This window comes from Eurosta solidaginis, chromosome 1, assembly GCF_040869045.1.
Source record: "Eurosta solidaginis isolate ZX-2024a chromosome 1, ASM4086904v1, whole genome shotgun sequence".
NCBI classification, from domain to species: Eukaryota; Metazoa; Arthropoda; class Insecta; order Diptera; family Tephritidae; genus Eurosta; species Eurosta solidaginis.
In genome coordinates, this window is record NC_090319.1 from 58,995,756 (window position 1) to 59,010,585 (window position 14,830).

General features: G+C 34.0%; 1 protein-coding gene across 15 annotated transcripts in view; it reads left to right on the forward strand.

The window, feature by feature from the left end:
* The window catches only part of Nep2 (Neprilysin 2), a 171,457-nt gene that overhangs the window by 121,355 nt on the left and 35,272 nt on the right, over nucleotides 1–14,830 (forward strand). For 9 of the 15 annotated variants that reach the window (XM_067791927.1, XM_067791925.1, XM_067791905.1 and 6 more), the window contains one exon: nucleotides 5,511–5,570. The exons of 5 other annotated variants lie outside the window; for them this stretch is intronic. In XM_067791927.1, the coding sequence (XP_067648028.1) occupies nucleotides 5,511–5,570 (60 nt within the window). Of the gene's footprint in view, nucleotides 1–5,510; nucleotides 5,571–8,077; nucleotides 8,113–14,830 lie in introns of those variants that run through there. One more of the 15 variants, XM_067791937.1, reaches the window with a different exon arrangement.

The following is a 14,830-nucleotide window of genomic DNA, read 5'->3' on the forward strand; positions in this document are numbered from 1 at the left end:
TTACGGCTAGAAGCTTCAAGATTCATCAAATTTCATCAAATAGTTACGTTTACGTCATATATTTTTGAAATACGTGATTCGTAGCCATAGTTTTTACATGCAGACCACAAAAAACGTGAAGCATTGCATCCTCACACAGATTACCTACCTATTTTTATACCTTTCATGAAAATGAAATGGTATATTAATTTCGTCACGAAACCGAAAATTGTAAGTCCTTAAAGGAAAATAGATAGACCCACCATTAAGTATACCGAAATAATCAGGTTGAAGAGCTGAGTTGATTTAGCCATGTCCGTCTGTCCGTCTGTCCGTCTGTCTGTTTGTATGCAAACTAGTCCCTCAATTTTTGAGATATCTTGATAAAATTTGGTGAGCAGGTGTATTTGGGTGTCCGATTAGACATTTGTCGGAACCGACCGGATCGGACCACTATAGCATATATCCTCCATACAACCGATTTTTCAGAAAAAGAGGATTTTTGTAATATCTTACCCAATTTAACAGATTGAAGCTTCAAACTTCACCATATACTTTCGTATATTGCACATATTGTTGCCTGAAAAAATTTATGAGATCGGTCGTATATATAGTATATATCCCCCACAACCGACTGTTCAGATAAGGAACTTTTCGTAATTACTGCCCTATTTGAAGAGCTAGAGGTTTCAAATTTCAGCGAATGCTTACGTATATAGCATATATTGTTGTCTGAAAAAATCATAAAGATCGGTGGTATATATAGTATATATATGGTGGTATATATAGTATATATATATAGTATATATATATATATTTTCGCAAATTTTAGCCCCATTTTAACAGCTAGAAGCTTCAAATTTCACCGAATATTTACCTTTGTAGCATATAATGTTGTCTGAAAAAATCATAGAGATCGGTTGTATATATAGTATATATCTCATACAACCGATTGTTCAGATAAGAAACTTTTCGCAATTTCTACCCCATTTTAACAGCTATAAGCTTCAAATTTCACTGATTGCTTACGTATATAGCATATATTGTTGTCTGAAAAAATCATAGAGATCGGTTGTATATATAGTATATATCTCATCAATAGTTACTTTTCGCAATTTCTACCCCATTTTAACAGCTAGAAGCTTCAAATTTCACCAACTGCTTACGTGTAAAGCATATATTGATGTCTGAAAAAATCATTGAGATCGGTGGTATAAATAGTATATATCTCATACAACCGATTGTTCAGATAAGAAACTTTGAGCAATTTCTGCCCCGTTTTAACATTTAGAAGCTTCAAATTTCACAAAATGCTTTCGTATATAGCATATATTGTTGTCTGAAAAAATCATAGAGATCGGTGGTATATATATTATATACTTCATATAAACTGTCATATTGACCCCTTTTTTACGGCTAGAAGCTTCAAGATTCATCAAATTTCATCAAATAGTTACGTTTACGTCATATATTTTTGAAATACGTGATTCGTAGCCATAGTTTTTACATGCATACCACAAAAAACGTGAAGCATTGCATCCTCACACAGATTACCTACCTATTTTTATACCTTTCATGAAAATGAAATGGTATATTAATTTCGTCACGAAACGGAGAATTGTAAGTCCTTAAAGGAAAATAGATAGACCCACCATTAAGTATACCGAAATAATCAGGTTGAAGAGCTGAGTTGATTAAGCCATGTCCGTCTGTCCGTCTGTCCGTCTGTCCGTCTGTCTGTTTGTATGCAAACTAGTCCCTCAATTTTTGAGATATCTTGATAAAATTTGGTGAGCAGGTGTATTTGGGTGTCCGATTAGACATTTGTCGGAACCGACCGGATCGGACCACTATAGCATATATCCTCCATACAACCGATTTTTCAGAAAAAGAGGATTTTTGTAATATCTTACCCAATTTAACAGATTGAAGCTTCAAACTTCACCATATACTTTCGTATATTGCACATATTGTTGCCTGAAAAAATTTATGAGATCGGTCGTATATATAGTATATATCCCCCACAACCGATTGTTCAGATAAGGAACTTTTCGTAATTACTGCCCTATTTTAAGAGCTAGAGGCTTCAAATTTCAGCGAATGCTTACGTATATAGCATATATTGTTGTCTGAAAAAATCATAAAGATCGGTGGTATATATAGTATATATATGGTGGTATACATAGTATATATATATAGTATATATATATAGTATATATATATATATTTTCGCAAATTTTAGCCCCATTTTAACAGCTAGAAGCTTCAAATTTCACCGAATATTTACTTATATAGCATATATTGTTGTCTGAAAAAATCATAGAGATCGGTTGTATATATAGTATATATCTCATACAACCGATTGTTCAGATAAGAAACTTTTCGCAATTTCTACCCCATTTTAACAGCTATAAGCTTCAAATTTCACTGATTGCTTACGTATATAGCATATATTGATGTCTGAAAAAATCATTGAGATCGGTGGTATAAATAGTATATATCTCATACAACCGATTGTTCAGATAAGAAACTTTGCGCAATTTCTGCCCCGTTTTAACAGTTAGAAGCTTCAAATTTCACAAAATGCTTTCGTATATAGCATATATTGTCTGAAAAAATCATAGAGATCGGTGGTATATATATTATATACTTCATATAAACTGTCATATTGACCCCTTTTTTACGGCTAGAAGCTTCAAGATTCATCAAATTTCATCAAATAGTTACGTTTACGTCATATATTTTTGAAATACGTGATTCGTAGCCATAGTTTTTACATGCAGACCACAAAAAACGTGAAGCATTGCATCCTCACACAGATTACCTACCTATTTTTTATTTTATATTTATCTTAAAAATCGTTTAGATATGTCCAAATTTCACCAAATGCTTACGTGTATAGCATATATTGTTGTCTGAGAAAATCATAGATACCGGTGGTATATATAGTATATATCCCATACAACCGAATGTTCAGATAAGAAACTTTGCGCAATTTCTTCCCCATTTTAACAGTTATAAGCTTCAAATTTCACCGATTGCTTACGTATATAGTATGTATTGTTGTGTCAAAAAATCATAGAGATCGGTGATATATATAATATATATATGATGGTATATATAGTATATATATAGTATATATATATTTTTTTTACGATTTCGGCCCCGTTTTAACAGCTAGAAGCTTCAAATTTCACCAACTGCTTACGTGTATAGCATATATTGATGTCTGAAAAAATCATTGAGATCGGTGGTACACATAGTATATATCTCATACAACCGATTGTTCAGATAAGAAACTTTGCGCAATTTCTGCCCCGTTTTAACAGTTAGAAGCTTCAAATTTCACAAAATGCTTACGTATATAGCATATATTGTTGTCTGAAAAAATCATAGAGATCGGTCGTATATATATTATATACTTCATATAAACTGTCATTTTGACCCCTTTTTTACGGCTAGAATCTTCAAAATTCATCAAATTTCATCAAATAGTTACGTTTTCGTCATATATTTTTGAAATACGTGATTCGTAGTCATAGTTTTTACACGCAGACCACAAAAAACCTGAAACTTTGCATCCTCACACAAAGTACCTACCTGTTTTTTATTTTATATTTATCTTAAAAACCGTTAAGGTATGTAGATCTGTTCACTATATATTTCTTATCTTATACATCCGATTATTCGGAGATTACGAACGGGATAAGATTATTGTTCAGCCCCATTCATGAAAGGTATGAAGTCTTCGGCACAGCCGAAGACAGTCCCGTTCTTACTTGTTTATTTTATATTTATCTTAAAAATCGTTTAGATATGTTCAAATTTCACCAAATGCTTAGGTGTATAGCATATATTGTTGTCTGAGAAAATCATAGATACCGGTGGTATATATAGTATATATCCCATACAACCGATTGTTCAGATAAGAAACTTTGCGCAATTTCTTCCCCACTTTAACAGTTATAAGCTTAAAATTTCACCGATTGCTTACGTATATAGTATGTATTGTTGTGTCAAAAAATCATAGAGATCGGTGATATATATAATATATATATGATGGTATATATAGTATATATATATAATATATATATATATTTTTACGATTTCGGCCCCATTTTAACAGCTAGAAGCTTCAAATTTCACCAACTGCTTACGTGTATAGCATATATTGATGTTTGAAAAAATCATTGAGATCGGTGGTACACATAGTATATATCTCATACAACCGATTGTTCAGATAAGAAACCTTGCGCAATTTCTGCCCCGTTTTAACAGTTAGAAGCTTCAAATTTCACAAAATGCTTACGTATATAGCATATATTGTTGTCTGAAAAAATCATAGAGATCGGTCGTATATATATTATATACTTCATATAAACTGTCATTTTGACCCCTTTTTTACGGCTAGAATCTTCAAAATTCATCAAATTTCATCAAATAGTTACGTTTTCGTCATATATTTTTGAAATACGTGATTCGTAGTCATAGTTTTTACACGCAGACCACAAAAAACCTTAAACTTTGCATCCTCACACAAAGTACCTACCTGTTTTTTATTTTTTATTTTATATTTATCTTAAAAATCGTTAAGGTATGTAGATCTGTTCACTATATATTTCTTATCTTATACATCCGATTATTCGGAGATTACGAACGGGATAAGATTATTGTTCAGCCCCATTCATGAAAGGTATGAAGTCTTCGGCACAGCCGAAGACAGTCCCGTTCTTACTTGTTTTATTATACCTTTCATAAAAATGAAATGGTTTATTAATTTTGTTACGAATCTCAAAATTGTAAGTCCTTAAAGGAAAAGAGATAACCCACCAATAAATATACCGAAATGATCAGGATGAAGAGCTGAGTTGATTTAGCCATCTCCGTTCGTCCGTCGGTCTGTTTGTATGCCAACTAGTCTCTCAATTTTGAGATATCTTGCTCGTGGTGTCCGATAAGACATTTGTCGGAACCGGTCGGTTCGGACCACTATAGCATATATCTCCCATACAACAGATTTTTCGGAAAAGAGGATTTTTGTCATATCTTCCTCAATTTATCAGATTGAAGCTTCAAACTTCACCATATGCTTTCCTGTATGGTACATATTGTTGTCTGAGAAAATAAATGAGATCGGTCGTATATATAGAAACAAGCGATTTTTCAGATAAGAAGCTTTTCGTAATTACTGACCCTTTTTAACAGCTAGAGGCTTAGAATTTCACCAAACGCTTATGCATATAGCATATATTGTTGTCTTTTGTCATAGAGATCGGTGTTATATATAGTATATACCTCATATAAACTGTCGTTTTAACAGCTAGAAGCTTAAAATTTCATCAAATACTTACGCTTACGTCATATATTGTTGAAATAGATGATTCATGGCCATAGTTTTTTCATGCAGACCAGAAAAAACGTGAAACTTTGCATCCTCACACAAAGTACCTACATATTTTTTATTTTATATTTATCTTAAAAATCGCATAGGTATGTACATCTGTTAACTATATATTTCTTATCTTATACAGCCAATTATTTGGATATTACGAATTGGATAATGGGATATTGTTCAACCCCATTCATCAAAGGTATGAAGTCTTCGGCACAGCTGAAGACAGTCCCGTCCTTACTTGCTTTAACTTAAATTTAAATTTTGACCTTAATTTTAATTTTAATTTTAATTCTAATTTATTTTTAATTTTAATTCGGGTTTGATTTTAATGTAACTTTAGTTTAAGTTCTGATTTCTATTTTAATTCTTATTTTACGTTTAATTTTAAATTAAAATTTTTATTTTATTTTGATTTTAGCTTTAATTAAACTTTAATTTTAGTTCAGTTTTGATCTTAACTTTTTTAATTTAATTTTAGTTTAACTTCTGATTACTATTTTAATTCTAATTTTGCTTTTAATTTTAAATTTAAACGTCTATTTTTAGTTTAAATTTTGATTTTAATTTTAAATAAAGTTTTAATTTTAATTTTTATTTAGTTTAAATTTAAATTTGAATTTTAACTTTAATTTTAGTTTTAATTTTAATTCATTTTTGGTTTTAATTTTAAATTTAATTTTAGTATAATTTTAATTTAAATTTAAATTTTAGTTTTGATTTTGATTTTAATTTCTGTGGGCTTTTCTCAGACCCGAATTCAAAGCAAGACATATTTCAACACAAGAGTCTCTTGGTTTTCGAAGTGGCAAAACTGGCACCCCCACTAGAAAACAGGGCTATTTAAAACTAAAACTATTTTGATAAGAGTACTGGGATTGTAGTGGTAGTGGATTGGTCGTTGATCAAAGGGCAACGAAGCAGGGCGAAATCACTTTTGTTGAAATAACTAAAATGGCGAATAGTGCAAATCAAATTTGAATAATTGTGATATGAAATGGCGACCCCTGCTATAAAATAGTCATCGCTGATCCCGGAGAGATAGTTAGATAGATAGATAGAGAACAAAGTTATTTGTGAGGAGCATCAAACGCATGCATTGCGTGTTTTTTTTATACTCTGCGTGCTTTCCACACAGAGTATATTAACTTTGATTGGATATTGGTTGGTGATACAGATAGATATAGACATCCATATATCAAAATCATCAGTATCGGAAAAAAATTTGATTGAGCCATGTCCGTCCGTCCGTCCATCCGTTAAACCGATAACTTGAGTAAGTATTGAGATATCTTCACCAAATTTGGCACACGAGCTTATCTGGACCCTGAATAGATTGGTATTGAAAATGAGCGAAATCGGTTGATAACCACGCCCACCTTTTATAAATATAACATTTTGGAAAACACAAAAAACCTGATTAATTAGTAAATAATACACCTGGAATGTTGAAATTTGACGTGTGGACTAATATTGAGACTCTTGGTAAAAATTTGAAAACAATTTTTAAAATGGGCGTGCCATCGCCCACTTGCGATAAAATCAATTTTACAAATATTATTAATCCTAAATCAAAAATTGTTAAACGTATCGTAACAAAATTCGGCAGAGAGATAGCCTTTACTATAAGGAATGTTTTGAAGAAAAATTAACGAAATCGGTTAAGGACCACGCCCACTTTTATATAAAATATTTCTAAAACGGTCGTGGACGAATGAAATATGCTATATCTTTGCATATCAATGGTATTTCATTTCCCAAGTGGATTTATAACAATAAATAGGAAAAACTTCAAATTTTAAAAAATGGGCGTGGTACCGCCGCCTTTATGAATTTTCTATGTTTCGGGAGCCATAACTCGAAGAAAGGTTAACGGATCGTAATAAAATTGGGCACACATATTTTCCTTATAGCAGGAAATATTTATAGTAAAAATGGGTAAAATTGGTTAAGGACCACTCCCACTTTTATATAAATGACTTTAAAAAGGTTCGTAGGCAAAAATAATAAGTTAAATCTTAGCGAAAAATAGTTTTGTACCAATCGTCTTTTTATTGTTCTGTTATATCTTTATTTAGGTAAATCCCCATATCTGAAGGAAAACTGCATTATTACCCGCTCAAGGTCATTGGTGTTAGCCTCTGTATCCTTTTTGCTTCTTTTAAACGAAAACTAGTTCATAATAGAACCATATACATATATATGTATTATTGCGCAGCCTTGTAACGCTATTAAGCAGACAAACCAAACAACAACAGCATTTCAAGTGTACAGCTGGGTATGTAATGGTTGGTTTCACCCGAACTTTGACAATCTTACTTCTTTTTTTTGATAATGTGAAGTCACGGTAAGAACGCGAACGGGCATATCGTGCAGCCAAGAGTAACACAACATCTTATTCTTAATTTTTTCTTTCTTGGTTATAGAGATATAATACTAAGGGCATGGTGAAACGTTAAATGAAATTATAAGTTTTAAAATTCAGTTTCACTACACAAGGTTTAAATCAAAATAAAAAGCTTCAACTGCACTTCTTTGCCAGAAATAAAGTAGCGTCTAATAATTTAGTTAGCTGAGAATTTTTGAAGCATTGTTTCTTAGATTGCCTGTTCTGAAGCTGAATCGTCAAGTTAACTGTTAAGTGGGCTGCTCTAAGTATAGGCTGAATAGCTAAAATTTAAATGCCAATTGCTAAAGAAATTGTGAAATTTAAAAAAAATTATGCAACAATCATTTTTAAGGTAAATGAATAAAGGCTGTGAGAATAAAATGATTATAAAGGAAGTTAAATTTAAAAATTATAATTTGCTATGATTCTTATAAGCTTTGTTTTCTAGAAGTGCAGTCTTTGCTTACTAATTGCTGTGCATGTTGATAAGTGTATATGCACGTATGTGATTCCTATGCACCGAACTGGTATCACAACTTTAAGTTAAAAATATAACAAATTGCAACCAAATTATAGTATTTTTTTGGACTCCATCTATAAAAAGGAAGCTTGAAATTATACGCATGCAGCTATTTGGAGACATATGAAAAGATGTGAGTTTACAAACAGGTTTCCAACAATGGGCAAAAACATTTCCGTGGCAAAGTCGCGGACTTTTTTTGTAACAATAGTACCAATGAAATTAGAGGTGTGCTCATGATTTAATATTCAGTCCCGATATCACCTATTCTGCCACGTTGTTGTTGTATTAACGATAAAGACACTCCCCGAAGGTTTTGGGAAGGGTTGTCGATGTTGATGGGATACAGATCCGGTACGTTCCAGTAACAAGCACCATTAAGGTACTAGCCCAACCATTTCGGGGCTATGCAGCAATAGAAATTTTAAGCGCCCAAATCGGTCATGTTGTGCATATTACCATGTGCCGAGGGGTTACCGATTTTCTTCATCAATGAAGGAATATACAGACGTATTTCTTTGTCCTAAGAGTTTTGGTGCTATTTAACACCTTCTTCAGGGAGCCCTGGATATTTGAAAAAAAAAAAAACATAATGCAAAAGGGAATCAAGTAATTATATTCCCTGAAGAAGATGCAAAATAGCACTTAAACGCGTAGGATACGACGATTTTGAACTAAAAAATAATATCCCCCAAATTATAATCTTATACGTGGATAATAATAATTGATAATAGTTAAGACAGATCTAGAGCTTGGACGGTTCCTCCAGTGTTTTTAGGAAACTCAAAACGCGCTAAATTTCTCTCGGAAACTGAATATGAAATGACTCGCTGGCGACACGCATGTGCATCGCCATGCATTTAGAGCTAAATCGTCGGCAGTAAATGAGCCCTAGCACGTCAGAACAGCGAGGTAAGATTTACAGTTGGTCCCGGAGTTTCAGTGCAGCATCGATATGTAGCATGAGATAGACATGAACTCACCACCCTAGATGGAACTGCTGTTTACTTAAAAACCTCAATTGCTATATGCGTAGTAAATAAGTTAATATTAAACTCCCTTACGGCCTGCGGTTTTATTATTTTTAACCAGAATATTTTTTTTCATTCTTATCTCATATAATCGGCAGGGGAAGCATAAATTTGATCCTCTTTAGCTTCAATATCTTGTGTGGATGGATGGAAGTTCCGTTCTGCCTGATTCTCATTCCATTATCTTAGTATTCCCTGGACATTTGTCCTCAGGTTTCTGCTTTTACAGATGTTCGTTCCAAGCTTCAAACCTTCCGTCATTCACCGAAGTCTTTCATAAAACTTTCGAACGATTTTTCTTATAGCCTTAGTAACTATGCTCCTACCACAAATGCCTTTCAGCTTCTACTTTTCTTACGCTTCACTAATCATCTACTACTCTAGAGATTGTAAAATCCTCATCATTCCCGGTATTTTTTCGAAGTCGCCGACATCTAATTACTTTATCAGCACTGATATGGGGGTCTTCAGTGATATGCTCAAACTGCCCAAATATTTCTCAGGTTAACTAATTTCAAAGAGTGGACGTTGTTGTTGTTGTTGTAGCGATAACAACACTCCCCGAAGGCCTTGAGGAGTGTTATCGATGTTGATGATCCTTTGCCGGATGCAGATCCGGTACGTTTCGGTAACAAGCACCATACAAGTATTAGCCCGACCATCTCGGAAACGATTTGGTATGCCCACATGAAACCTTCTCCCTTTTCGATGAAACGAGGTATCGTTGCGCTGGCTGAGTTTTCTAACTGTGAGTCCAAATACACCTTGCACTTCCGGGGATCATGCCAAAAATGCTTGGGGACAAAGTTTCTCCCTATCTAAAAATCGGACCCAAATGTTGCATGATCATGCCAGTAGATATTGTGGGATGCAATATTTTCTGACTTTGCCAAACTCATCTTATAAATGACTGCTACATGCCTTCCAAGCACAGCTGTGAATAGATACGTTTCCTATCAAGAGACTTAACAATCCATTTGCTTATTTTCATGTAGTAGGATTCCAGATCCAATGTACAACCCCACTTGCCGGCGATTTGTGTTGTGTCCTTCGCTTTACGAACTCAGACGACGCGCCATATGCTCATAACTGCCGAGACCACAAAGGTTAATGAAGCCACCCGAATAGCGAACTCTGTTTTTTGAAACGCACTAGTAAATACCTTGATTTTTGAGCTAAATCAAGGAAAATCCGACTACAGGACAGTACTTGCAGCATTTGATCTGTGAAAGGCTTTTGACACAGTCAACCATGTAATCTAAGATATGATGGATCATCTCATCCTCTATATTGTGCATAAAGAATTTTTTAGTTTTCCAATCAAAATTTAGTGATTTGAAAAAATTATTTTGCAGTAAACGATTGCAATCAGGTTTTAGTTTGCTTGTGAAAAAATTTCGATTACAATAAAATCATTTTTTGTGTTTGCAATTATTGTGTTTTATTGCACGTTTCGGTTGATTGGAAATAAGAATGCTTCCAATTAATTATTATAGTTACATTATAGATTATAAGTTTTTCAACCATAGTTGTCAAATTTGATTGCATTCAAGTTGGGATTGCAAGTAGTGATTACGAACAAAATGAATGCAATATTTGAACTCAAGATTAAGGCTAAAGCCAGATATGCTTAGCTGTAATAAAGCGGTTGAGCTCGATGTAAAGCTTACTGTTTAGACATTAACCAGCCCTTATGGTGCCGACTAACATTCTCCATATAAAAGATTAAATAATCAATCGGTGTTGTAAATGCCTTCGATTTTCCATTTCAAACTGGACATGCCTGCAAATTAATTCATACATATCTGTTTATGTAAGTACGTATGTACATATGTGATACGAGAGGTATTGCATAGTAAAAATCTCAGTTGTCAGTCAGAAGTTGCCAACAATTGTTTTTGCCGTTTTTTTAAGATGCCAAACAAGTTTCAGTGGCATTATTACCGTTTGAGTTTTGTTTTATTTTTAATAAATCTCAGCTGATTGTAGAGACATAAACGTTGGATATTGCTTCATATTTCTATTTTTAAACCAACAGCGAGCAGCAATAATTGCCGGCGCGAAACCGCATACTTGTTGTGGCGTTAGTTGCTGTAATTGGGAAGTTTACAATACAATTTACATACAAACATAGTTACATATGTAGCTAACAACTCGGATCATGTTTTTCTAAATTCGTTAATTCGTAGTTGAATAAAAAATAATCCTAAAGTTTGCTAAACATTTGTACCAAAACAGAAATCTTCATATACATACATACAAACAAATGTCTTTGCAAGAGCGCCTGTGGCTTTTGTTGTGCATGAACGCAGCTTGTAACTAATCTCGACTAATTAAAATAAATTTTAGCCCATCATGATTAATAAAAGAAAATAAAAAAAAAAAAAAACACTTTCAGTCATACATATATGTAATACTAATTGCTAATAGAAAATGCTCACAATGTGTTTTGAATTCGAAATCAAAACAAGACAGCCTATAAAATTTTTGTGATTGTAGCAGCATAAGTGTGACAAGAAAAAATTTAAATATAGGTACATTCGATTATTGAATACAAAAACAAAAACGTTTAAACAGCAATATATCGGCACTCTGATGTTTGGGAATGTACCTAGCCTTTTGTAGCAATATAGGAGTATTACATATATGCTTTCAGTTCAGTCGATTGTTTCAATTTCTTTACTAAAGCGTGAAAAGTTGTGAATTTACATTTCAGAAAGTTTTTTGTAAAGAAAAGCTAATAAAAGAAACCATTTTTTTGCAATTTTAAAAATGTTATAGTTTACTAGCATACCTTGCAGACGTTATCATAATACATTTAAAAATAAGGCCTACTTTAACGCCATTACTCTCTATAACATCCACGTCTACTCCATCAACTATTTCTCCCTTTTGTTCCTCCCCGTCCCATTATCCTTCTTCCACCCGCTTCCATAACCAAACCCATGACACTTCAACTCCCACTCCCAATCCACTCCAACTCTAACCCCAACTCCCACTCCCACATCCATTCCCATTCACAATCCTACTCTCACTCCCACTATCAATCCCACTCCAACTCTCACTTCAACTCTGACTGTCACTCCCACTCAAACTTTCAGTTGCATCCCCTCTACCGCATCTACTACAATTTCCTTTTATATGAAGTCTCTATAACGAATATTGGATACCAAAGGAAAGACGTTATATTTTAATATATATAAATTTCGTGTCACGTTGTTTGTCCGCGATTGAGTCCTAAGCTAGTTAACCGATTTCAATCAAATTCGCACACCGTATGCAGTTTGATCCAACTTGAAGGATAGGATAGCATTCCTGTGAAGTTTCTTTCCGGAAAGTGGACCAGTGACCGATCTATTCGAACAAATTCTGTTCTTGGTTCGATTTACATGAAATTGGGCATATAGGTCGCCCTTTGCCTAGATGATTTTTTTTTCGGGAAATGGAGGAGGAAGCGACTGGGACTGGGAATTGGACTAGGACTGGGACTGCGGCTGAGACTGGAAGCGGCACTGAGACTGGGACTGGGACTTGGGATTAGGACTGCGACTGAGAGTGGGAGCGGCACTGAGACTGGGACTGGGAATGAGGCTGGGATTGGGACTGGGACTGGGACTGGGACTGGGAATGGGACTGGGACTGGGACTGGGACTGGGACTAGGACTGATTTTAGATTTAGATTTAGATCTATTCATTCATTTTCCTTACAAAATTAACAAGTATGTATCTAACAAGTAAGTATATTAAGCTAACAGATAACACTATAATGCAAGAAAAAGTATGGCATTCTTTAAGAACAGTATTTTAGTATTGAATGCCATCTCAAAATTAAATTAATGGAACTACAAAAGTGTGTGAGGTGAATTAATAAAAAGAAGAAAAAAAAAATTATAACGATTAAGAATACCAACTGCGTTTAAATTACTAGGTGCTAGGGTTCAGCAAATTTTTGATATCGTTGTGTGATAGTTGTAAGAGCGTGGCACTGCCACAATACAAGATATTTGTATTTATGTAAATTCCAGAATAAGTCCAGCTTGTAATACACAAGCAAATGAATTTCACTTTCGACCACACACGAATAACTCATAGCGATATAGCCATAGCGGCATAGATAAGTTATATTGAACCCAGCGGGGAACCGTATCCGTTTACAGTTGTTTAACCCATAAGCGTCACACTCACCAACCCACGTATCGATCAGCATGCCTGATCGACAGCGTCGGTTTGTCAGCGCGACCGACCAAACATTATTACATAGCTGGGTAATAGGAATATTATGCTGACTAGGTATATAGAAATAGAATGTAGTTATTTTTAGTGTGTAAGTATTGTATGTAAATATTTTAATAGTATTGTAAGTAATTTTTCTATAAAAGAGAAAGTATTCAGTAATAAAGAATAATCTGATGTCAGAGCTGAACATTTGCGCACAACCAAAATCTTCTATCTTTAATTGTATTTAGAAGATATTACAAGAGAAATGATTTAACATTCCGCAAAAATTCACGTAAGTTCCTAATGACACGTATAGGTAAGGGTAACGCATTGAAACCCTTATAAGAGACAATAGTAAAGAAATTATTGAAATATGTAGTACGATATGTGGGAACAACAACATGTCCGTGTGAGTTCGTCGTCAGGTTATAATTATCCGTAAGTAGGCTATGTAAATAACCAGAGCGAACAAAAAATATTTTTAAACTTTTGGCTGCGACTGAGATTGGAATCGGCACTGAGACTGGGACTGGGACTGGGATTGGGACTGGGACTGGGACATGGACTTGGGGTGGGACTGGGACTAGGAAAAAGTGATAAAGAAGAACAAGAAGAATTAGAGAGAAGAGAAAAGACGGAAGGAGAAATAGATAGAATTAGACGGGGATAGAGAGATGTGGATAGATGGAGCGGAAAAGAAGGGAGGGAAAAGGCGGAGAAGGAGGAAGACACCGAGAAAAAAGAGAAAGCGAGGGGAAGAGTGAAAAAATATCAAGAAAAAGAGGAGAGAAGGAAAGGGAGAGCAAGAGGTAAAAACTGCTTAAAAGTTATGCAGATAGACCAAAGCTGGGTCAGAGCAACGTCTGTCGGGTCTGCTAGTAAAAGTATAATATATAAAGTTAAATCAAAGTAGCTATGTGAACGAGCTTGGCTGTGGAGTGGTTCAACTTTGCCTCAGAAGAAATATTTATATATCCAAGGTTTACTGGCAACCTTACCCAAATATAATTTTAATGAAAATCTACATAAAATATCTTTTAAGTAAATTTGATAAGGTTGGATGGTAGCCCTACTTAAAATTATTATTTTTTTTATTGAAAAACGACGTTAAGTAATTTTTAGCAAAATATTTGTTTAAAATGGCGACCTTGTAAAAATAACCTGAGCAGCAACATTAAAATAAGAAAAATAATTCATACTGTTTGAGGAGTCACTCGAGAGCATAGAATTAGTGCTGGATGCCCTTCTTGTCATCGTAGGAACTTTAAGCAATGTGCTGCCAGCGGCTGTTAAAGAGCCCT